Consider the following 22,703-nt stretch of genomic DNA (forward strand, 5'->3'; position numbering starts at 1 on the left):
TAGTTATGAAACAGATCCAAAGAATAAATATCCCAATTGGAAAGTGTGGGTTAGAAAAGACGTGGCCCAAGAAACTTAAGCAAATGAATACATGAGTTAGTAATCCTAGAGAAATGAAATGTTTTAGAAGGGAATATAATAATATGCTTCGTATTATACACTTCAAAAAAATGAAAAACGATTTTAGAAGTCTATACAAATCTTCCAAATTACCTATTTCATTTTCTGTCCATCACATGGGCATAGGCACTTTAATCATGTGACATGTAAGAACAAAAACATGGGAGAAAAGGAACCAAATGAAATAAAAATCCCAAGCTGTTAAGAGATTTCTCATACTCACCATCTCTCTGGCTATTTCCAGCGCTTCCTGCAGGCCATAGAGCCTTCCACAAACCAGGTAGATTCCATTGGCCCAGAGAATACAACCCTCATGGACCCAAAATTCATTGCTGTCAAGAGGTAGTTCAGGGATTTGTAACTCCAGCTCAGGGCCACCTTCTGAAGTGGTGGGCACGGAGGGCTTCGAGTCCAAAACAGTCTTTTCACTGCTGCCCTCGGTGGCTGCTTTTTTACAAGGGAGCCCCCTGGACAGGGACCGAGGGCCTCCACCACAGTCTTCCGAGCGGTGGCGCCGCTTAAACCTGGGGTGTGTGGCCAGGCTCCTCTGCTCCTTCTGCTGCTGCTGCTGCTCTTCCTCCTCCTCAGTGTCCGTCTTGGAGCCATTAGAAGCACTTTTGTGCCGTACCTTAACTTTGCTCTGCATTTCTGTGGCCCTCTTAGGAGGTGGATTCTTCGGGAGAGTGGCTGCATAATCTTGGGGATAAAAAGGTCCAAAGAGGTCACCCATGTTCCGGTAACTGGCCCACTTGCCACACAGACAGCAAACCAGGTGCCCCATAACCGAAGACTCTGTCACAACAGGTCCCTGCAGCATAAAGGACGAGGCCGGGAGCGCCTTGCTTTCAGTGCTGCTAGGTGGAGGGGTCAGTGACCTCTGACCCTTCCTGCCCCTCACTAATTTGGTCTGTTCTTCTTCTTCAGCATTGATGATTGTACAAACGGCTCCAAGTTCACACTTATTTACTACATGGATGTAAGGGTAAAAAGACTTGTTCTTGGCATCGGTTTTATCCAGTGGCTGGGTGGCATACTTTAGTTTGATCTCAGGTTCTTGGGGTTCCACAATGGGAACTGCTTGTTTGGTTTTTCGCTTCCTCGGCTGGGCCCCAGGCTTCCTTCTCTCCCTCCTTTGCCTCTGTTTTTTTGGCTTTGGCTCTCCATCTGCAGAACCTTCTGGTATCTGTGGGGGCTGAGGGGGCGGAGGCGGCGGCTGCTGCTGTTTCTTTTGCTTATTCACACTACCAATGGGTCTCCCCTTCTTCTTTCCTGATGGGAAATATCCCTTTGGAGGGAAACCCTCTTGCTTCGGTGAAATCGTCACTGTATCGTTCTCCTTCTCTTCAGCCTTGGGGTTTGCCTCAGGGGCCAATATGCCCACTGGAGGTACATTCTTTGAGTCTGGAAAGATTAAAGGTGCTGGTCCACCCAGGGAACCATCTGGTCTCCCTTGGTTAGTACCAGGCTTCTGTGAGGTTGTGGATGTCATGGCACCAGGGGGTTCCTTTCCCACAGTAACTGTTTCTGCATGTGTCTCTGTCTTCACTTTGTCATCCCCGCTGCCACGCCACTCTTCTGAAGACCTTGGAAGAGGTTTCTCAATGTGCAACTCCTGGTTTGCTGGACTGACTAGGTCAGAAGCCACCTCACCTTTTCTCTTCTCTATGTCAGCATCCTGAACAGCAACACTCCCACCTTCAGGAGGACCACTCTTCAAAGACAGTATATCATCAAGTGTAACTGTGTCTCCCCCAGCCTCCGTGCTGTTCGAAGATGCGCTCCTCCTAATATTTGGGGATGTAATCTTCTGAACTATAGCTTCCAATTTCAATCCCCGTCCTTTCCGTGGGGGCAGTATTTTGGTCTTAGCAGGGCTTGTGAGGGTAACAGCAGGGCAGTTTCTATTATCTGGACTTGGAAGGTCCTTGGAGGAATCTCTCTTAGGGATAGACTTGATATCCTGACTGTGAGAAAGATGGGCATAGGAATTGAATGCTTTATCAGCGCCTTCTTTTGATGAGTGAAGGAGGCGACCTTTATCTTCAGTGCTACTGTTCTTTACATCTTGTGACTGTCTCTTACTGGGAATGGGAGAGATAAAAGAACGAACACGCCTCCTCATGATTAAGGGGTTTTGAGAAGAATGATCCTCCTGGCCTGGAAGTCTCAGCATAACATTACTAGGTTTGGATGACTGTGTAGCCTCAGCTAGTCCATGTCCATCAGTCTCATGAGGCGGCCCATACCTTTTTTGACTGGACATTCCTGGAGGACCACTGCTTTTGGCTGGAGAAGTTTGCCGAGAAAGATCCCAACAGGATTCTTGTAACTTCTGGGAGCTGTGTTTTAATTCCATGCCCTTGTTAGGCAGGCCATCACTAGACATTAGGCAGCGCCCAGCCTCCTGGGCGCTGGGGTCATGGTAAGTCCCTACTGGTGGACCATACATCATACCATCTTTGTCATTTTTCAGAGGGCTCCGTACTCTGTCAAGAAACTGCTGCTGCCTTGGACTCTTCCGTGGCCCCTCCTGCCTGTGCTGTGCTGCAGCAATTACTCCCTGAGCAGAACCACTGCTCCAGTCTTTATACTCCTCTGGTTGCTGTTGGTACATCTGTCTCTTATAATGCAGCTGAGAATTCAAACCTGCATTAGGGTCCCCATAAGCATGAGCCCGAGTATTTGCGTGATAAGCAGAGGCCAGGGTTTCTGAGTTGGGAGAAAAGGGAGCGTGTAAAGAACTCCGGTTGGCCCTCTCTGAAAAGGTCATGTGTGGATTCATGTGATGAGGGTCTCCCCCTGGGCCTCTGCTCCGCCCAGGAGACATTTTCAATTTTTCTGCAAAGTCATGATATTGAGAAGGGGACCGACCCCTCATGCCCTCCCGACCACCAACTCTGCCAGGGACCCGCCGCATTGGCGTAGGTCTGCTGTCTTGCGGGCCGTAGTCTGAAAGGGAATCATGGGTCGCTGCTCCAGGGCTGGCATTGCCACGGTAAGACTCATGCTTGATGCTAGGAGGATGGCAGTGGTCTCCAGATTTCTTGTTGTTGAAACTAGCTTGAGATTTAGACTGTTCAAAGTCTTCCTCTTTTATCTGCCCGCTCTGGGATTTCAGCTTGGTTTCCATGGACACCAAACCACCAGGAAGAATGACCGACTGACTTAAAGTTGGATTGAGACGGTCATTCCTCCCAATTCTGGTGTCGGCACTCATGTGTCCCAGTGAGTGAGCCCCTGGGTCCCTGACAATCTGCCTAAGTGGAGAAATATCACAGATCACTGATCTTCTTTCAGAGAGGGAACCCCCAGGCTCATGGGCTGATGACTGAGGCTCTATTTCAAACTTTCTGGGAATTGGATAGTCAGTCAAATTGATCTGTTTCATTTCAGGAGCTGTGCTGCTTGATTTCCTTTCCCAGGGGCCCCAGTGGGGATTTTCTAATAGAGACCCAATGCTTTTGTTCAGAAGGCCCCTGCTAGCTAATTCATTGGTTTGACTAACCAAGACATTGGGCCTTGTGGTTCCTTCTAGGCTACTAGCCATCCCCTGATGCTCTTGAGTACTCCTAGAATATCTCCTGTCAGGGTGGTGGTGGTAACCTTGAAGCACTTCCTGCAGAAGGCTTGGGAATTTTTCATTTCTACCCTTTCGTTCCCCATGGCCAGTGAAATCTCCCTTTTCTTGCCCTGTAGGATACTGAGGAAAGCCACTGACATTTCGTGGCACAGCTGACCCGAAACTATCTTTGTAACTATAGCGCAGACTTCCAGGAGATTTGCTAGGCTCAGTTCTGCTTGTAAAACCAGGGCCCGCTGCAGAGTGGCCACTCTGGCCATTTCCTTCTCCATTATGGTTGGAGTTGTTATCGCCATTCTTGTTTCCTTTGCTCCCTCCTCCTCCTGGAGGCTCTGGCTGGGGAAGTGATGCATGACTGGTTTCCTTTGCCCCACCATTGCTAGGTGGCCTTTGAGTGGCTGCAGGATCATCCTCTTGGGAGCCTTTATCTTGTCCACCAGGTTTTTCTACCCGACCTGTCATGGCTTCCCGGGAGACAATCACCCCAACTGTCTTCTCATTAACCTTTGGGTTCCCGTCAGATGACAATGGCATGTCCTTAGTGCCTGGTGAGGTGGCCTCTTCTCTTGCGGCGGGACTAGCATTGAGTCTGGGGGGTTCATTCTGAGCACCTTGTGCCGGTGAGGAGCCAGCTTTCTCAGAGGCTCCACCCTTGTAGGTGGTGTCAGAGCTGGTGCTCTGGCCACTTAGTTGCCGCACTCTCTCACCTTGATCCTCTGAACTGCTGGAGCAGCCTCCATCTAATGACTCTGCCATAGGGGACTTCAGCTGTTCTTCAGGTTGTGAGGAGCCTTCAGAATTTGTGCAGCTATCTGCTTTCTTGGAAGATGAGGGCCTCTTGGAGGTCTTCTTCTGAGGAGTCAGGGCATCAGAAAGTAACATGTGCTGGACAGTGTTAGGAAGATTGGCCACTTGAGTACTCAGAGCACTCAAACTACTCAACCCAGGATCTGTCAGTCGCTTTTCTGGTACCCCTTCTAGTCCAAACCCTTTGAAGCCTGCGGCATGAGAATTAGGACTGGGCATCATTGATGGGGTTGGACTGAGTTGAGGCATTAACTGTAAAATTCTGTTTCTGGAACCCATAGGCACACTGCCTTGCCCACACTGGAGATTCTCCCCAGTCTGCATGAGAGGAGATGGGGTAGAACTACAGCTTGGAGACTGAACCACAGAGGCAGCTGGAGAAGGGTTAGAAATGGGGCTGAAGTTCTGGTGAAACTGCATGGGGGACCTCACAGGAACCTCAGGCTGGTTGTACTGCCCCACCTGGCTTTGCAGGGGCAGCTTGGTGGCAGCGTTAGTATACTGCATCACATGCTGAGAAGGGTGTTGTTGCTGCTGCGGTTGCTGCTGCTGCTGCCCCTGTTGGGTCCCTTGTGGAATCTTTGCCTGTTCAAAATTCTTCATAGATTGAGGCTGATAGCTGTAATTGGATTGTGTTCCATAAGCCTGTGCATTAGAACCCACATTGTGTCCTTCATACTGAGATCCAGCATTCACACTGTAACTGCCATCATAGCTCTGTCCAGACTGGCTAAAACGCTGTGGTGAAGGGAAGGAGGAGGAGGAGGAGGAGGATGCAGAAGACTGATAGTGTTGGCCAAACTGGCCCACTCTTAACTGGTAACCAGCAGCAGAAGATGGCAGAGTTGAGGGCCGCTGCATTGGCTGTAGATGGGATGAGCTGGATGCTGCTTGGCCAGTGGCCTGTGGCAGGGGCTGGTGGGACTGGTAAAGCTGCTGTCTCAACTGCTGGACTTGCTGCTGCTGCTGCTGGCTGGAAGCCTGCTGTTGGTACTGAGCACTCCCTGGAGAGAAAGGCCCTGTGTAATCCTGCTGATAATGCGACACACCGCCAAGGCCAGAGTGCTGTGCTTGAAACTGGCCCACATGACCCTCACTCCCATACTGATTGCCAAAGCTGCTCCCTTGGGGGGGTCCATAGCTCTGCACAGGCCCAGAAGGCCTTCGCTGAGGAGGCTGTGGGGTTCCTGTAGTCACAGGGTCTTTGTTGCCTGCCATGTAGTAAAAATCTCCAGCCTCTTTCCTGAAACCCTGGTAACCTTGATGGCCAGAGGTCTCGCTAGCCATCGCTGCCGCAGCAGCTGCTGCTCCTCGTCGTCCACCACCACTGCCACTGCCACTGCTGCCACTACTGCCACCTGCACCTCCAAAATTCTGGAACATCTGGGCCTGACGAGGGCTGAACTCTTCTAGCCGGGATGAGCCGTGTACCTCCTGTGGGTAGCTTTGCTGGTTTCCGTGGTAACTGCTTTGCTCCCGAAAGGACTGCATACTGTTCAGCAGCACAGCAGCAGGCCAACAGCCCTCCTAGAAATAGAAGAAAGAAAAACATTAGACACGCATCTCCTCGGTACAAATAAAATCAAGTCTAGATGATGGAGGGGACAAAGATGAATCAGATGCCCAGATGAAACTGACTGGTTTGAATTTCTATTTTTTTTTTGTTTTGTTTTGTTTTTGAGACAGAGTCTCACTCTGTAACCCAGGTTGGACTGCAATGGCACAATCTCGGCTCACTGCAACTTCCGCCTGCAGGGTTCAAGCAATTCTCTTGCCGCAGCCTCCAGAGTAGCTGGGAACTACAGGTGCGTGGCCACCAGGCTCGGTTAATTTTTTTTGTATTTTTAGTAGAGACAGGGTTTCACCGTGCTGGCCAGGCTGGTCTCGAACTCCTGACCTCCTGATCCACCCGCCTCGGCCTCCCAAAGTGCTGGGATTACAGGCATGAGCCACCGTGCCTGACCTTGAATTTCATCTTTTATATTTTATCCTATCCACTTCTGAAAATGCACATATGCAGAGAAATGGCCTAAAGAGTGAGGCAAGAATCTGTAGTAGAATGAAAAGCAGCACTGAGTGCATACAAACCCAATATAGCAAAAATATGTACGTCTCATATATCTAATAATGCCTTCATTATTAGACAAATGAGCCCCCAAACGCAACCGGATTAAAATATGGGGCTGTGTTATTACTGTCAATGAAAAACAGCAATTTTTCAATGACTCTTCCAGTTACTGGGGGGGAGGGGGTGTGGGGTAAGAAAAACCAATTTTTTTTTTTTTTTTGAGACAAGGTCTCACTCTGTTGCCCAGGCTGGGCAGGGGCACAGTCATAGTTCACTGCAGCATCAAACACCTGGCCTCAAATGATCATCCTGCCTCGACCTCTCAAAGTTTTGGGATTACAGGCATAAACCACTACTTTCATTTCTCTGCTTTCATGTATTAGGTTGATCACTGAACTGTGGGTTGTAACACTGGCTGCTGACTGCCACTCCCCAACACTGAGAAACAGACCTGGCCAGAGAACTGCAGCCAATTCCTTATGTCCAAGTGCACATTTTTGTAGCTTTACTATAATTGCCAACTACCTGTGATGACTGGTGACTCCAGGACACTCAGCCCATATGGGTTCCACACAAACTTTGGAGTCAACCTCTTCTTAGCATGATTGTGTCTAAAGTACCCCTCTCTCCACCACTCTCCTTCAATTCCCAGGTACAAAGGGCTAGACTTAAGCCAGTGAATAGCAGTGACTATTCTTCCAGATTATTTTGGGAGGTTTCCAGGAATTTCCAGCACCTTTACCTGCCATGTGATATTTTTATTTGCCAATTTTTTATATTCAGTTATTACTGGCCATTACTATGAATGAATTAGAAGCAATCATCTTGGAGGACAGCAAAAAACAGAGAGGAAAATAGGAATTCATCAAGCCTAGGACCCAGACTCTTTCCAAAGTTATCTGACTGAGCCACCACTTTGTATTACCTTTTATAATCCCTCTTAATCAATCAAGCTGATTTTTTTCCCCTTTCACCTGGGCCTGTTTCCTCAGAGTCAAAGATGAAAGGGACAAGGCCAAATTGCTCCAAATGACTTCAGAACCAATTATTTAAAAAAAACAAGTTCCAAAACACATAAAGGGTAAAGTGAGGTACTAACAGACAGTTTAGTTTAGTTACAATGGTTTATGAAGCTACTTTCCTAGTTCCCCTGAAGGGGAGCTGAAAATGGAGTTGCCTGCAGGAAAGTCAACAACACTTTTAAAGGTAAGTCAGATTCATCCTCTCCAATCCCTGGAGTGGCTCCCACCACATTCTTTGGGAAACTGGTCTCAAAGGCCCCCACTCCCACCCCCATGACCTATCTGAGCTCCTCCCCTACCACTCTCTGCTCTAGCCCCACAGTCTCCTTGTTCCTGGAACAGCCCTACCACATATCTACATAGGAACTGTTCTCACCTGCACGTTCTTCTCCCAGAGCCAGACAGCTTGCTCTCCTTCCAGTCTTTGGGCAAGTGTCACTCATTCCCTGGTCATTCTAGTAAAAACAGCCAGCTCCACACCTTTTCCCTGGCTGTAACTCCCTCCCCTGTTTTATCCCCTGCCTGGCCCCATACTTACTCCAAACAGATACATATATGCTACTTGTTTACTGTCTGTCTCTCCTCCGACTAAAATGTAAACTCCTTAAAGGGCAGAAACTGCCTGTTCCTTGATGTAATCCTCATGTCATCACACCGGAGGGCTGTGTGAATGATTAAATGGTGTAAGAACTAGGCCTTAGAGAACTAGGCTAGAACTCACATATTCAGAGATGGTGCTGTGGGAGTGACATGAGAGAATTATAGAGAGTGAAAATAGAATATGATCAACCTAAAAGCAGAGCTGGAGGATGCTGAAGACCTTGCCTGTAAAATCCCATGAGTCCAGTTCTAAGGGAAAGACCCAACTTGAGTCCACATGAGAACTGTGAGGAAAGACTTCAGAAAGTAAATATGGATTAGAGCAGAAGATGGCCAGTAACCCCAAATTCTAAAAGCTTGACCCACATCTTGAAATATCATTAAGTCTGAAACAGCTAGACAAGGGTCTACTTCCTTAAGCTTGATTATATAGTCATGTGACCCAAAACAATCATTAAACATTCATGTGCAAATAATGTCAGAATCTAAAGGAAACAACTTTTCATCCTATTCAAAATGCCTCTGTTGCTTTGTTCCAGTGGATCTGCAGGGCAGTAGGTAATAGCTATTCAAATGGTGATGACAATGCCTGACACTGTTCCAGCACTTCACATACACTAAACTCATTTAATCCTCACAACACCAGCAGGCTCGTTTTACAGATGAGGAAACAGAAGCAGAGTTCACAAAGCTCCTAGGCAGCAGGGCTGGGGGCAGGCCATGTTCTTAACGTTACACTGCCCAGAGGGTCTTCCACATGGTCAGTAAAAGATGCCAGTTGTCCTGTCAGTTCGGCCTTGAAAGTGGGTAGCCACCCACAATAAATCTGTCCCTTCACTGCCACCCTCTCATAAGGACCTCCATACTGTTCCAGCTGGCTCTTCACCTCCCTCCCCCATCATTCTTACAACTATCAAGAGCAATTCTGTCTACACAAGTATTAATTTTTTCTCCTTGTGATGTGCTCCTGCTCTACTCCTCAGTGCCAGTGGCCTTCTCTAGATAAAACAAGGCTGAATGGGGGCTAAATTGAACAAAAACATTAAAGCTAGCAGTTTAAACTAATGAAAACCCTTCTCGAGAGATATTCTCTATAAAAAGCTATGTTACATGTTGTTTAATTAATCCTTCTGGAAATAAAATCAGGCTTCTGAAGATCTGAGTGTATAAACAATGTTGCCACTTGCTCCATATTCTTCCTAAATAGGAGCCACCAAGAGCTAAAGGCCACTTTAAACACCAGCGTATCAGGCCTCAGGCTGCCCTATCTCCAGACAGGGAAAACAGATACACGAAGGACTCCTTCTTAGGTCTGTTCTCAGCCCTCCCCTGCAGATTCCCTGTCCTGTATGATACCCCTTTCCCTATTGTTATGGTTCTACTTTATGAAATAGAAGGAAAAAAAAACCCAAGGCCAAATACCTCCTGCAGGGTTCCAGTCATGCTAAATATTCTTAGTATACATGAAGCACCTGAGTACTAGAACATGGCTGCCCAGGTTTATCTTTTTTAGGAATGCCAAGTAAACCAATTAAGAAAACCAAGTAGCATATACCAATGACAGAAAACGTAAACCTGGAGCTATAAAATAAGTAATAGGCTGGGTGTGTTGGCTCACACCTGTAATCCCAGTATTTTGGGAGGCTGAGGTGGGAGGATCTCTTGAGGTCAGGAGTTCAAGACCAGCCTGGGTTAAAAAAAATAAAATTTAAAATGCACAGTGTGATGAGGTATGCCTACAGTCCCAGCTGCTCAAGAGGCTGAGGTGGGATGATTGCTTGAACTCTGGAGTTCGAGGCTGCAATGAGCTATGAATGTGCCAATGTGCTCCACCCTGGGTGACAGTAACCCTGTCTCTTTAAAAAAAAACAAAAAAGAGCTAATAGAGATAATCCCAATTTTATCCCATCATCTTTAAAAAAAGCATCAGTGTAGTCAGTTTTAAAGCACTGTGATTAGTAATAGTAAGTGCCTCAATTCCTTTGTTTAAATGAATACAAATAGTAAGGAAAATCTGATACCCCAAAGGAATAAGTCACCTAAGGAACTTGCATACATACTCTAAAAAAGCGGCTGGGGTGGCTCACACCTGTAATCCCTGAACTTCGGGAGGTCGAGGCAGGCAGATCGCTTGGGCTCAGGAGTTCGAGACCAGCCTGGGCAACATGGCGAAACCCTATCTCTATAAAAAAAATACAAAAATTAGCCAAGCATGGTGATGCATGCCTGTAGTCCCAGCAACTCGGGGGGCTGAGGCAGGAGGATCGCCTGAGCCTGGGAGGCAGAGGTTGCAGTGAGCAGAGATCACGCCACTGCCCTCCAGCCTGGGCAACAAAGCGAGATTCTGTCTCAATAAATAAATAAAGAGGCCTACTGATGTACTTCCTATCCATACTGACTCTCCCTTTCCTGTTTTTCTCCTATATTCCTAACTTTCTGAACAGTTTCAGAAGTGCTGTGGAGGTGTATTAGTGAGGTCCAGAACTCTGTGCCTATAAATTCCAGAGTCCATGTGTCCACCTCACAAACTCACTCATAGCCAGCTGCAGACTTGTTCTCCCCATCCTATTAAAGGGCTGATGACCTTGCCCTCTTATAGAAAACCAACATTGGCTTTCTCTGTCCTTCTTCCTCCATATGTCCAACAACATCCCACTTCCCAATCCATTCTCTTTTTTGGAAAGAGTATCTCACTCTGTTGCCCAGGCTGGAGTGCAGTGGCACGACCACAGGCTCACTGTAGCCTCAACTCCCAGCTCAGGCAATCCTCCTGCCTTAGCCTCCCAAGTAGCTGGGACCACAGGCATGGGACCCCTGGCTAATTTTTAAAAAATAATTGGGACCATGGTTAATTTTTATAATTTTTTTAAAATAGAGACAGATTCTCACTATGCTGTCCAGGCTGGTCTCAAACTCCTGGGCTCATCTCCTTCTTTGCCTTTAAATCCTCAAGATATTGACAATGATGCGTCTAGTTAGAGCCCCTGTGTGAGGGATATTCCCTGTTTGCCCCCCACAGCCTCTCCTCACCCATCTCCACCATACTCTATGCCCTAGAAGGGACAATGGAGGGACAACTGACAGGCCCCACCACCCTCTGCCTTCTGACCCAGTTTGGCTGGTAAGAGGCAGGAGAGGAGGAAAGTGAGACAGAGGAACTTACTCTCCTGGCTCCCACCCCGAGGTTACTGAGGCTGGCTGAGACCCTCCACCAATGGCTGCAGCTCCATCAGGCAACCTGAACATATAGCCACTTTCTCCAAGCTCCAGGAACCACCTCACCCGCTGCCCTTTAGGTCTAGAAGGTAGTAGGTAACAACTCCCTGCTAACTGCCAGCCCAGAAGACTTCACTTTCCTGTTGGCTTCCCCAAACCCTGCTCACCCTTTACAGTCCCTTTATTAATCTTCTGCATTGTTGTCAACTCAGCATCGTGACCACCCTCCTTCCAAGCTCTCCTCTGCAGATCAGAAGCTGAGAACTTCCGTTCCCGAACCCTTTAGCAGCATGGTTCTGGGTTATAGTTTGCAATGAGAAGTGCAAGAGAGATTTAGAAAGCAAAATAAACGTAGAGGCTGATGTTTCCTGGAAGTAGATGCAGCACACGTGGATTCATAGCGGCTTCCCCATGAGCTCATGAGAACCATTCACTGACACTTCAGTATGAAATCATCAGGAACCTTCCCAATTCCAGTTCTTCCAGGGTTGGGTAAAGCCTTAATTCCTGTATAAAAACCATTCATACATGGAATAGAAAACTTCTCTTTTCCTGAATGAACCCTGAATGATACAATTAAACACTCCTCAAATTACCCAGTTTGAGTGTGCCATCTGTTTTCTACTGGGACCCTGACTGATAAAGTTTTTCTCATTCCTAGGATTTCAGAGTAGACTATTACCACTTGGGGAATGAGAGACTTCTATTTCATGCACTATGACACAGAACAGGGACTGAAAATACTCCCTCAAGAAAACATTAATGTCAGACAAAATGTATAGCCAAGTTGCAAGAAAGTAAGAAGTGCCCGAAGTCCAAAATTGGATGAGATACTATGAAGAGAGTTGCAGGCAGGTGCTGGGCTCTGAATGTCAAGGATGTGGGGTCTATAGGGCTTATTAACCATATGGCAAAGGTTTTTTTTTTTTTTTTTTTTTGGGACAGAGTCTCACTCTGTCGCCAAGGCTGGAGGGCAGTGGCGATATCTCGGCTCACTGCAAGCTCTGCCTCCCGGGTTCACGCCATTCTTCTGCCTCAGCCTCCCAAGTAGCTGAGATTACAGGTACCTGCCACCACGCCCAGCTAATTTTTGTATTTTTAGTAGAGATAGCATTTCGCCATGTTGGCCAGGCTGGTCTTGAACTCCTGACCTCAAGTGATCCACCTGTCTTGGCTTCCCAAAGTGCTGGGATTACAGGGCGAGGCACAGTGCTCGGCCAAAATGTCATTAACCTCATTTAAAAATTACAACCCTTAAACTATCTCAACAGTGTCAGAGCTTTATTTGTTCCCACTGACAGCAAAGTGCTCCTCTGCCCAAGGGAAAGAAATAGAGGCACAGGGGACCTCACAAATCAGAAGCAGGAGGGAAGGGAGGAGCTTGCCAGACAGGACCTCTACTTCAGGAAACCTGGTGCCAATGCCACACACAGGGTTGCTGGACACCACAGTGCCCAGGCAAGTGTGCACACAGAATCACTAGCTCAAAATTATTTTTCAGAATCAGGCCGAAAGTCAGCTGAATTCCATCCCACAGTGGGCAGGCCTATTATTAGGCATAATCTCAAACAGCCAAGAGGCTGTAAGCATCCTATCCACCACATGCTTCTGTAACTCTGCAAGGAGACACCATAAATCTGCTCCTGAGCAGACCAAAGGCACCTGGCCCTATCCCGGCCCCACCCCCACTCCATGGCTATCTGTCTTATTTTCACAGGGGCATCCCAAGATCACTTCAGATGACCACATATGTGAGCAGGATGGCCAAACAGTTCCCAAAACGGGAGCAGGAGGAGGGTGGGAGCAGGGCATCTCTGGGGCTAGTTAGAGCTCCTGTGGGATTTTCTTAAATGCTGAGCGCAAGGGCTTCTGAGATGTCATTGAATATATTTTTTCATTTAAAGGTTGTATTAATACATAATTTCTAAACCTTCAGAGGCAAAAGGGAAGTAACCAGTGTTGCCACTTATAGGCTAAAAGGATGTTCCATTTTATAATTCATTCAAATATAATTTTGAGGCTGGGCCTGGTGGCTCAAGCCTGTAATCCCAGCACTTTGGAAGGCTGAGGCAGGCAGATCACCTGAGGTCAGGAGTTCAAGACCAGCCTGGCCAACATGGTGAAATGCTGTCTCTACTAAAAATACAAAAACTAGCCACGTGTGGTGGCGGAAACCTGTAATCCCAGCTACTTAGGAGGCTGTGGCAGGAGAATCACTTGAACACAGGAGGTGGAGGCTGCAGTGAACCAAGATCACGCCACTGAACTTCATTCCAGCCTGGGTGACAGAGTGAGATTCTGTCTCTTAAAAAAAAAAAAAATAAAACGAACAAATATAATTCTGAATTAAAATTCAAAAGATATCAATGACCAATCCAAAGTACAAGTGGGCAAAAGCTATATGAAAATTAGAGACTTCACTGAACAACCCAAAAAAGCTCAAAACAAAATGAAAGAAACAAACTAGCAGAACAAATGGTATAGCTAGATAAAAAGGGCTAGTATTATAAAGACGTTAAGTCTCCACATATTAGTTTATAAAACTCTAATAGGTTCCAGTCAAAATCTCAACAGGGTATTAAAAAATAATTTTTAAGACTGGGCGTGGTGGCTCACGCCTGTAATCTCCCAGCACTTTGAGAGGCCAAGCCAGGCAGATCACATGAGGCCAGGAGTTCAAGACCAGCCTGGCCATTATGGTGAAACCCCGTCTCTATTAAAAATACAAAAATTAGCTGGGGATGGTGGCGCACGCCCGTAATCCTAGCTACTCAAGTGGCTGAGGCACAAGAATCACTTGAACTCTGGAGGCTGCAGTGAGCTAAGATGGTGCCACTGTACTCCAGCCTGGGAGACAGGGCAAGAGCCTCTCTCAAAAAAATAAAATAATTTTAAATTACTTCAAATGTACAGAAAAGTGCAAAAATAGTTCAAAGGGCTCACATACCCTCTTCAACGAGATTCTCCAACTGATGCTTTACATCATTTGCTCCATTATCTTTTCCTGGCCCCTTTGAGAGCAGGCTGAAGGCATGAAGCCCCATTGTTGCTCAATACTCTACTGTGTTATTTCCAAAAACAAGGACATGCTCCTCCATAACCAGCATACAAGCCTCCACATCAGGAAATCGACACTGATACTACACTCTCAATCCAATCCATAGACCCCATTTGAATTTTGTCAGCTGTCCCAACAATGTCTTTTTCCTTTCTGGTCCAGGAGTCTACCCCAGAGCTATATCTCACCAGTGTCAATCAATCTGGAATAGCTCCCTTTTCTCTTCCTGACTTCCATGTCCCTGCCAGAGTACAGTCTTTTCATTTTGCAAGATAACCCTCAATCTGATCTGTATTTCCTCATGACCAGACTCAGGTCATGCTTCCTTAGCGGCAATACCAGACACATAGTGCCGTGTTCTTCCCAGGACATTGCATAAGAAGAAGACTGATGGCAACCCATCCCACTACTGCTGATATTTACCATATTCACCTGGTCAAGCTTATTAGAGATGCAGTGTCTCAGGCCCCACAGACCTACAGGATCAGATTCTGCATGTTAACAAGGTCACTAGCAAGTCACACATATGTTACTGTTTGTGAAGTACCAGTGAAAGGTCTTATAAAAAGTAACAGCCACATGGGGAAGTTCAGATTTTATTAGAAGCCTTTGGAGGGTTTTAAGCTATAGAGTGGCATGATCTGGTTTCAGTTTTTAAATGGCTCCTCTGGCTGTTTTGTAGAAAACAGACCAGGGGAGGCGCAAGGACAGAGCAGGGAATTAGTTGGTAGTCTGGTTAAGGGATGTTGGCTGCATGGGTGAATGTGGTGTTGATGGAGGTGGTGACACGTGGTCAAAATGGACACAGTTTGAAGTTAGAGCCAACAGAAATTGCTAATGGATCAGAAGTGGACATGAGAGCCATAACAACAATGATAAACAGCAGCAGACAACACTAGTTAAACACAAGCCATGTGCCAGCCACTGCTCCATGTCTTTTCAGGTGAAAATTCATTCAACTGTCACAATAATCCCAAGAGGTACAAGTCACAACCGTTTATTCAAATGAAGACAACATGGTAGAGAGAGGTTGTGTAGCTGTCCAAGGCCTCAGATCTGAGCTTAGGCAGTGACTGGGGAGCTTGTACTCCCATCACCATTCCTTACAGAGCAACTGCAAACATGGCACCATTTATGAAGAGGAATGAGGCTAGTGGTAAAGGGAATCAAGAGTGCTTTGCCAAACAGGGCAACATGCAATTCCCACTGAACGTCCACATGGAAACAGCAGGGAGACAGCTAATGCGACAGGATCTCCAAGGAAAGGTGGGGTAGAGATAAAAATGGGAAGGTCATTAGCACAGAGGTAGTATTTAAAGCCAACAGAGTAGATGAGATCACCCAGAGCAGTTTTTCAAACTGCAGGCTGTGAAATCAATTTAGTGGGTCATGAACAGCACTTAAAAAAAAAAATGAAATAGAGCAGAATGGAAAATAACAGAGTCCACGGCTCATGAAGTATAAGAACCGTTTTGTGAAACTTTTTTTTCTGTTGTGTCTGTGTGCACAAGACAGTGTAGTGTGTTTGTACTTGTCCGGCATTTGGTATGGCTGAAAAAAAGATTTAAAACCACTCATCTAGAGGTTAACTTGGAGTGACTGATCCCTGCAATCACTCTACCATTTAGAAGACGGAGAAGAGGAAAAGAAGCCAGAAAAGGAGACTGAAGAAACAGGAAGGAGGAAAGGCAGTGGGGGGTCCCAAGCAAATATGACATGTTGGACATCCAACGTGGTGAGTCATGCAGTATGACCACAACAGAGATGTCCAAAATTATGGAATGGCAAGGTAAGCACACAGCTGTGGGAGCAGAGGGGCAAGTAACCTGTTTAAACTTAGCACAGAATAAACAAGGGAAGGAGAGAGGCGATACTAGGATTTTATTTGAGATCTAAGTTTAAGGGAACGGCAGGATATCCAGTCTGTAACTTCCATAAACAGCAAATATCCAGTCATTCTTTTATTGTTGTTGTTTTCAAGCATCTACTATGTGCTGGGCTGTTTACTAGACCTGGGAAAATAACTAGGACACTGTTCTATCCTGAAAAGCCTCAAACTGCAAAAGAATAACACAGTTGCAGTACAGTGAAGAGAGGGTCAGAAGACAGGGTGTGTAACAGGTTTGTTGAAGGCCACAGCAATTTTCCTTTCCAACCATACTGCTCACTATTGGCCAAACCCACCACTCCACATAGACCATGCGCTCTGACCTCTTGATTTGTGCTTGGCCTCTCCCCAAAACATTTTCCAAATCTGAGTCATTCCTCAAGGCCATTTGGCTTCCTCACTGAAGCCTTCAGGAAAACGGCTCAGCTTGGTGATCTTGCCTTCCCCAAACAGCTACAGCACTTCTTGTCCAAACACCATTACCTGGTGGCTGTGTCCTTATTTCCCCACTCGGTATGAATGCCTTATCTCCCCTGCTGAGCCATATATTGTTGAAGGCATGTAACAAACATGTCTCACATCTACAAGGTCCTCAAACAGCAGCCAAGCAAACACTTGTTGGTCTGCTATTAGACTTCCCTCCAATCCAACTTGCATTTCAGCATCTCAATGAAAAAGATCTGATTAATTCACCCCCTATTTTAAAAACTTCACTGGCTCCCAATTATTAGCATAGCACATGCAGACTTGTCTTCCAGGTATGCCACACAGCTTTCCCCTTCCCTGCCTCCCAAACACCTTAAAGTTGAAGCAACAGCAATAAAAATAGTCACGTGCTACATAACGCATTTCTGTCAACAACGATAACGTACACAATGGTGGTCCCATCAGAGTACAATGGAGCTGAAAAATTCCTACCGCCTGGTGATGCTGTAGCTGTCATAATGCAATGTATTACCTCCTTGTTTACGGTGATGCAAGTGTAAACCTAATATACTGCCAGTGGTATAAAAGCACAGCACATACAACTACGTACAGTACATAATACTTGAAAATAAACTATGTTACTGGTTTACATATCCTATGTAGAATTCTATGTTATGGATACTATATATTCTACTTATAAAAACAGTTAACTAAAGCTGGGTGTGGGAGCACGTGCCTGTAGTCCTAGCTACTCAGGAGGCTGAGGCAGGAAGATCTCTTGAGCCCAGGACTTCAAGTCTAGCCTGGGCAACATGGCAAGACCAATCTCGAAAAATAAATAAATAAAAAGTTCACTGTAAAACAGCTACCGTCAGGCCTTGCAGGAGGTACCCAAAAGAAGGCGCAGGGGCTCACGCTTGTAATCCCAACACTTTGGGAGGCCAAGATGGGCAGGTCACTTGAGACCAGGAGTTTGAGACCAGCCCCGCCAACAGGGCAAAACCTCGTCTACTAAAAATACAAAAGTGAGCCGGGCATGTTGATGCATGCCTATAATCTCAGCTACGCGGAAGGCTGAGGCAGAGAATCGCTTGAACCTGGGAGGTGGAGGTTGCAGTGAGCCGAGATCATGCCACTGCACTCCAGTCTGGGCGACAGAGAGAGACTGTCTCAAAAAAAACCAAAGCAAACAAACAAAAGACACTGTTATCATAGGAGACGATAGCTCCATGTGTGTTACTGACCCTAAAGACCTTCCAGTGGGCCAAGATGTGAAGCTGGAAGACAGTGATATTGATTATTCTGACTCTGTGTAGGTTTAGGCTAATGCATGTGTTTGTGTCTTAGTTTTTAACAAAAGTGTTTAAAAAGTAAAAAAATAAAAAATAAAAAATATTTAAATATGGCTCGGTGCGGTGGCTCACGTCTGTAATCCCAGTACTTTGGGAGGCCAAGGTGGGTGGATCACATGGGGTCAGGAGTTCCAGCCCAGCCTGGCCAACATGGTGAAATCCCATCTCTACTAAAAAAATACAAAAATTAGCCAGGTATGATGGCATGTGCCTGTAGTACCAGCTACTTGGGAGGCTAAGGCAGGAGCATCGCTTGAACTCACGACATGGAGGCTGCAGTGAGCTGAGACCGCACCATTCCACTCCAACTTGGGCGACACAGCAAGACTGTCTCAAATAATAATAATAAATAGAAAAAAAAAGCTTATAGAATAAAGTGGCTAGGCCTGGTGGCTCACACCTACAATTGCAGAACTTTTGGGAGGCAGAGGAGAAAGGATTGCTTGATGCTAGGAGTTTGAGACCAGCCTGGGCAACGCAGCATGACTCCAGCTCTACACAAACTAAAAAAACGTAGCCAGGCCGGGCGCGGTGGCTCACGCTTGTAATCCCAGCACTTTGGGAGGCCGAGGCGGGTGGATCACGAGATCAAGAGATCGAGACCACGGTGAAACCCCGTCTCTACTAAAAATACAAAAAAAAAATTAGCCGGGCGTGGTGGCGGGCACCTGTAGTCCCAGCTACTCGGAGAGGCTGAGGCAGGAGAATGGCGTGAACCCGGGAGGCGGAGCTTGCAGTGAGCTGAGATTGCGCCACTGCACTCCAGCCTGGGCGACAGAGCGAGACTCCGTCTCAAAAAAAAAAAAAAAACAAAACAAAAAACGTAGCCAAGCATGGTGGCATGCACCTGTAGTCCTAGCTACTCAGGAGGCTGAAGTGAGGGTTGCTTGAGTCCCGCAGTTTGAGGTTACAGGGAGCTATGACTGTGCCACTGCACTCCAGCCTGGAACAGAGTAAGACTTTATCTCTAAAAGTAATTAATAATCATCATAAAAGAAAAAAGTTTATAGAATAACACAATGACAAAATATTTTTGAACAGCTGCACAACGTGTTTGTGGTTTAAGCTAAGTGTTATTACAAGAGTCAAAAGGTTACAAATTTTTTATAAAGTTTTTAAAGTAAAAAAGTTACAGTAATCTGGCCGGGCACCGGTGGCTCACGCCTGTAATCCCAACATTTTGAGAGGCCGAGGCGGGTGGATCACAAGGTCAGCAGATCAAGACCATCCTGGCTAATACGGTGAAACACCGTCTCTACTAAAAATACAAAAAATTAGCCAGGTGTGGTGGCGGGCGCCTGTAGTCCCAGCTACTCAGGAGACTGAGGCAGAAGAATGGGGTGAACCCGGGAGGCGGAGCTTGCAGTGAGCCGAGATCAAGCCACCGCATTCCAGCCTGGGCGACAGAGCGAGACTCTGTCTCAAAAAAAAAAAAAAAGAAAAAAGAAAAAAAAAGTACAGTAATCTAAGGTTAATAATATCAAAACAAGAAAACTTTTAAAAATAAATTTAGTGTAGCCCAAATGTACAGTGTTTATACATCTACAGCAGTGTGCAGTAATGTCCTGGGCCTTCACCTTCACTCACCATTCACTCACTGACTCACCAAGAGCGACTTCCTTATCTTTTATACCTTATTTTCACTGTACCTTCTCTATGTTTAGATATATGCAGATACATAAATACTTACCATTCTTTCACAATTGCCTACAGCATTCAGTACAGTAACATGTGGTACAGATTTGTAGCCTAGGAGCAATAGGCTATACCACATAGCCTAGATGGGCAGTCGACTACACCCAGGCTAGGTGTGTGTAAGTACATCCTAAGATGTTAGAAAAATGACAAAAATCACTCAATGACGTGCTTCTTAGAAATATTCTGTTGTTAAGTGAGGCATGATTGTACCAAAACAAAACAAAAAACAACGTACCACCAGCACCAAAGGTGCGCAGAGATGAAATTAAAAAGACTGATATTCATTGAACTGTTGACAACAGATGTTTTGGGGGTGGGATTACAGGGTATAGTCATCTTCCAGAAACTAGTTTGATCGGCCGGGCACAGTGGCTTACATCTGTAATCCCAGCACTTTGGGAGGCCGAGATGGGCGCATCACGAGGTCAGGAGATCGAGACCATCCTGTCTAACACGGTGAAACCCGTCTCTACTAAAAAAAATGCAAAAAAATTAACATGGCGTGGTGGCGGGCGCCTGTGGTCCCAGCAACCCGGGAGGCTGAGGCAGGAGAATGGCATGAACCCAGGAGGCGGAGCTTGCAGTCAACCAAGATGGCGCCACTGAGCTCCAGCCTGGGAAACAGAGCAAGACTCCGTCTCCAAAAAGAAAAAAATAAATAAATAAACTAGTTTGACCAACATGTTAATTTTAAAACAATAAATAAAATTTAAAAGAAAAACTTAATAATTGCAACTACTTTTATTGAATGTTTAAATTATGTGCAATGCAATATTTTTTGTTTTGAGACAGAGTCTCCCCCTCTGTCGTCCAGGCTGGAGTGCAATGGTGCAATCTCAGCTCACTGCAGCCTCCGCCTCCCTGGTTCAAGCAATTCTCCTGCCTCAGTCTCCCAAGTAGCTGAGATTACAGGCTTGTGCCACAATACCCGGCTAATTTTTGTATTTTTAGTAGAGGCGAGGTTTTCACCATGTTGGCCAGACTGGTCTCGAACTCCTGACTTCAAGTGATCCACCTGCCTCGGCCTCCCAAAGTGCTAGAATTACAGGTGTGAGCCATCACACCCAACTGCAATGCAATATATTATAGTCTCATTTTATCTTAACTATTATGCAGTAACTAGCCATTCTGCAGATGAGGAAACAAAGGCTCAGAAAGTTTAGTAACTCTCATAAGGTTATACAGCCAGTCAGTGAAGAAGACAGGCTGGGACTAATAAGGAATGTGCCCTAACTTCTACTGCTCTTAGCAATGTTCTGTGTATTCCCAGCACACCCAGCAGGGACCTTCTGCACCTTTTCCTTTGTTCAGCCTGGTCCTTCTGTCTGAATAATACCAGCTTTGCTGACATACCACTCACCTTTCAAGTCCAGTGCAAATTCCACTTTTCCCTTAACACCTTCCTTGAACACAAACCATGATAAGCATTACCACAGTTATCTACCCTTCTATTTCCCCCACAGTGTGGGACCTTAGTTCTCCTACTGCCATGCACAGAGCAAGCATTCAAACACTGGGTGAATTAAGTTGACAATATAAATTCTCTGACAAATGTAAAGATAACAGATGAGGACCAAAAGTTTTAATCTGTGAGGAAAATTAATACCAAGAAAGGGTTTCCATAATCCCTACCCTCATTCTCTGCTCTGAACCTCACCTCTCATTGAGGCGTAAGGAAAGGCAGGTTAATTTTCACCTCTTCCATAAAGTGGCTTTACATAATAAATCCCACTTCTAAAGAATAAAAGCTACCTAACTTGTTATTAAAAATGTAAGCAATGTGAATAAAAAGGTTTCTTTAGAGTTTTAAAAATTACTTTCAATGCCTCTAACCCTTGAAAGAAAGCACTTAAGTTTAGTACAAACAAAATGTAAAAACATGAAAAGTTACTTTCCATATACATAAACATGGAGACACAAAACCAGTGAAACAGACACGTTTAAAATTCAAAATGCTCTTAACAACTGACCACATCTGAATTTATGAGCAGAAGTCGAGTCCAAAGAACAACACACTGTAAAACAAAAGTACTGGCTAACAACCTTAGAAAGAAAGTATACGAGGGGACAAACAGATTTTAATGCGTCCTTGGCCTTCCTGAGCAAAGCAATGAGAAATACAGTCAACCAAAGCATTTAGACTTGATTTTACTGGAGGTACCAACACCATAGGTCAACCTGTCAAATGAGGCAAAAAGCAGAACCGAGTTCTATGGGTTTAGTCCCCTCCAGATAAAAGCCAGTGGACCCTTTTACAGTTTATGGGGTCCTCTCCATATGGCTGGGGATGCAGGCATGGGAGGAATATTGTCTGGACGATTAATTCCTGTGAAATGAACACAGGAGTTAGGAGGAGCGGAGGTGAGTCAACACACTCTACACTTCCGCTGTTGCCTCAAACTCACCACAATTCCAAAATACCAAGAAATAATGTGCTAGTTCTTGCTTTTTTTAAGTGTCCATAAGCTAAAAGTCCTTCTGAAGATTGAGCGTCCCACTTAAAAGCCCAAACCAAAAAATAGTTTGCAGGATTATTTCAAATATATTGAAAACATCAAAATGCTAACTCCAAACTAAGGTGAAATAGTTACATCTAAGTATCCAAGAAGAGCATCAAGAATTAGCAAATTAATTTAGGGTCAGAAAACCTTAAAGAAACAAAAAGATTATTTCAGTAGCATAAGAACTTTGTACCGGGTGCAGTGGTTCACGCCTGTAAATCCCAGAACTTTTGGAGGGCAGGGCAGGCGGATCATGAGGTCAGGAGTTCAAGACCAGCCTGGCCAACATGGTGAAACCCCACCTCTACTAAAAAAAATACAAGAATTAGCCAGGCATAGTGGTGCATGCCTGTAGTCCCACATACTC

The 22,703-nt window shown here is 45.8% G+C and overlaps 1 protein-coding gene across 2 annotated transcripts in view; it reads right to left on the reverse strand.

The window, feature by feature from the left end:
- Positions 1-22,703, reverse strand: part of TCF20 (transcription factor 20) — a 72,901-nt gene that overhangs the window by 49,455 nt on the left and 743 nt on the right. For both annotated transcript variants that reach the window (XM_058431190.1, XM_032138820.2), the window contains one exon: positions 344-6,034. In XM_058431190.1, coding sequence (XP_058287173.1) covers positions 344-6,034 — 5,691 coding nt within the window. Of the gene's footprint in view, positions 1-343; positions 6,035-22,703 lie in introns of those variants that run through there.

The sequence above is a fragment of the Hylobates moloch genome, unplaced genomic scaffold (genome assembly GCF_009828535.3).
Source record: "Hylobates moloch isolate HMO894 unplaced genomic scaffold, HMol_V3 SCAFFOLD_19, whole genome shotgun sequence".
NCBI classification, from domain to species: Eukaryota; Metazoa; Chordata; class Mammalia; order Primates; family Hylobatidae; genus Hylobates; species Hylobates moloch.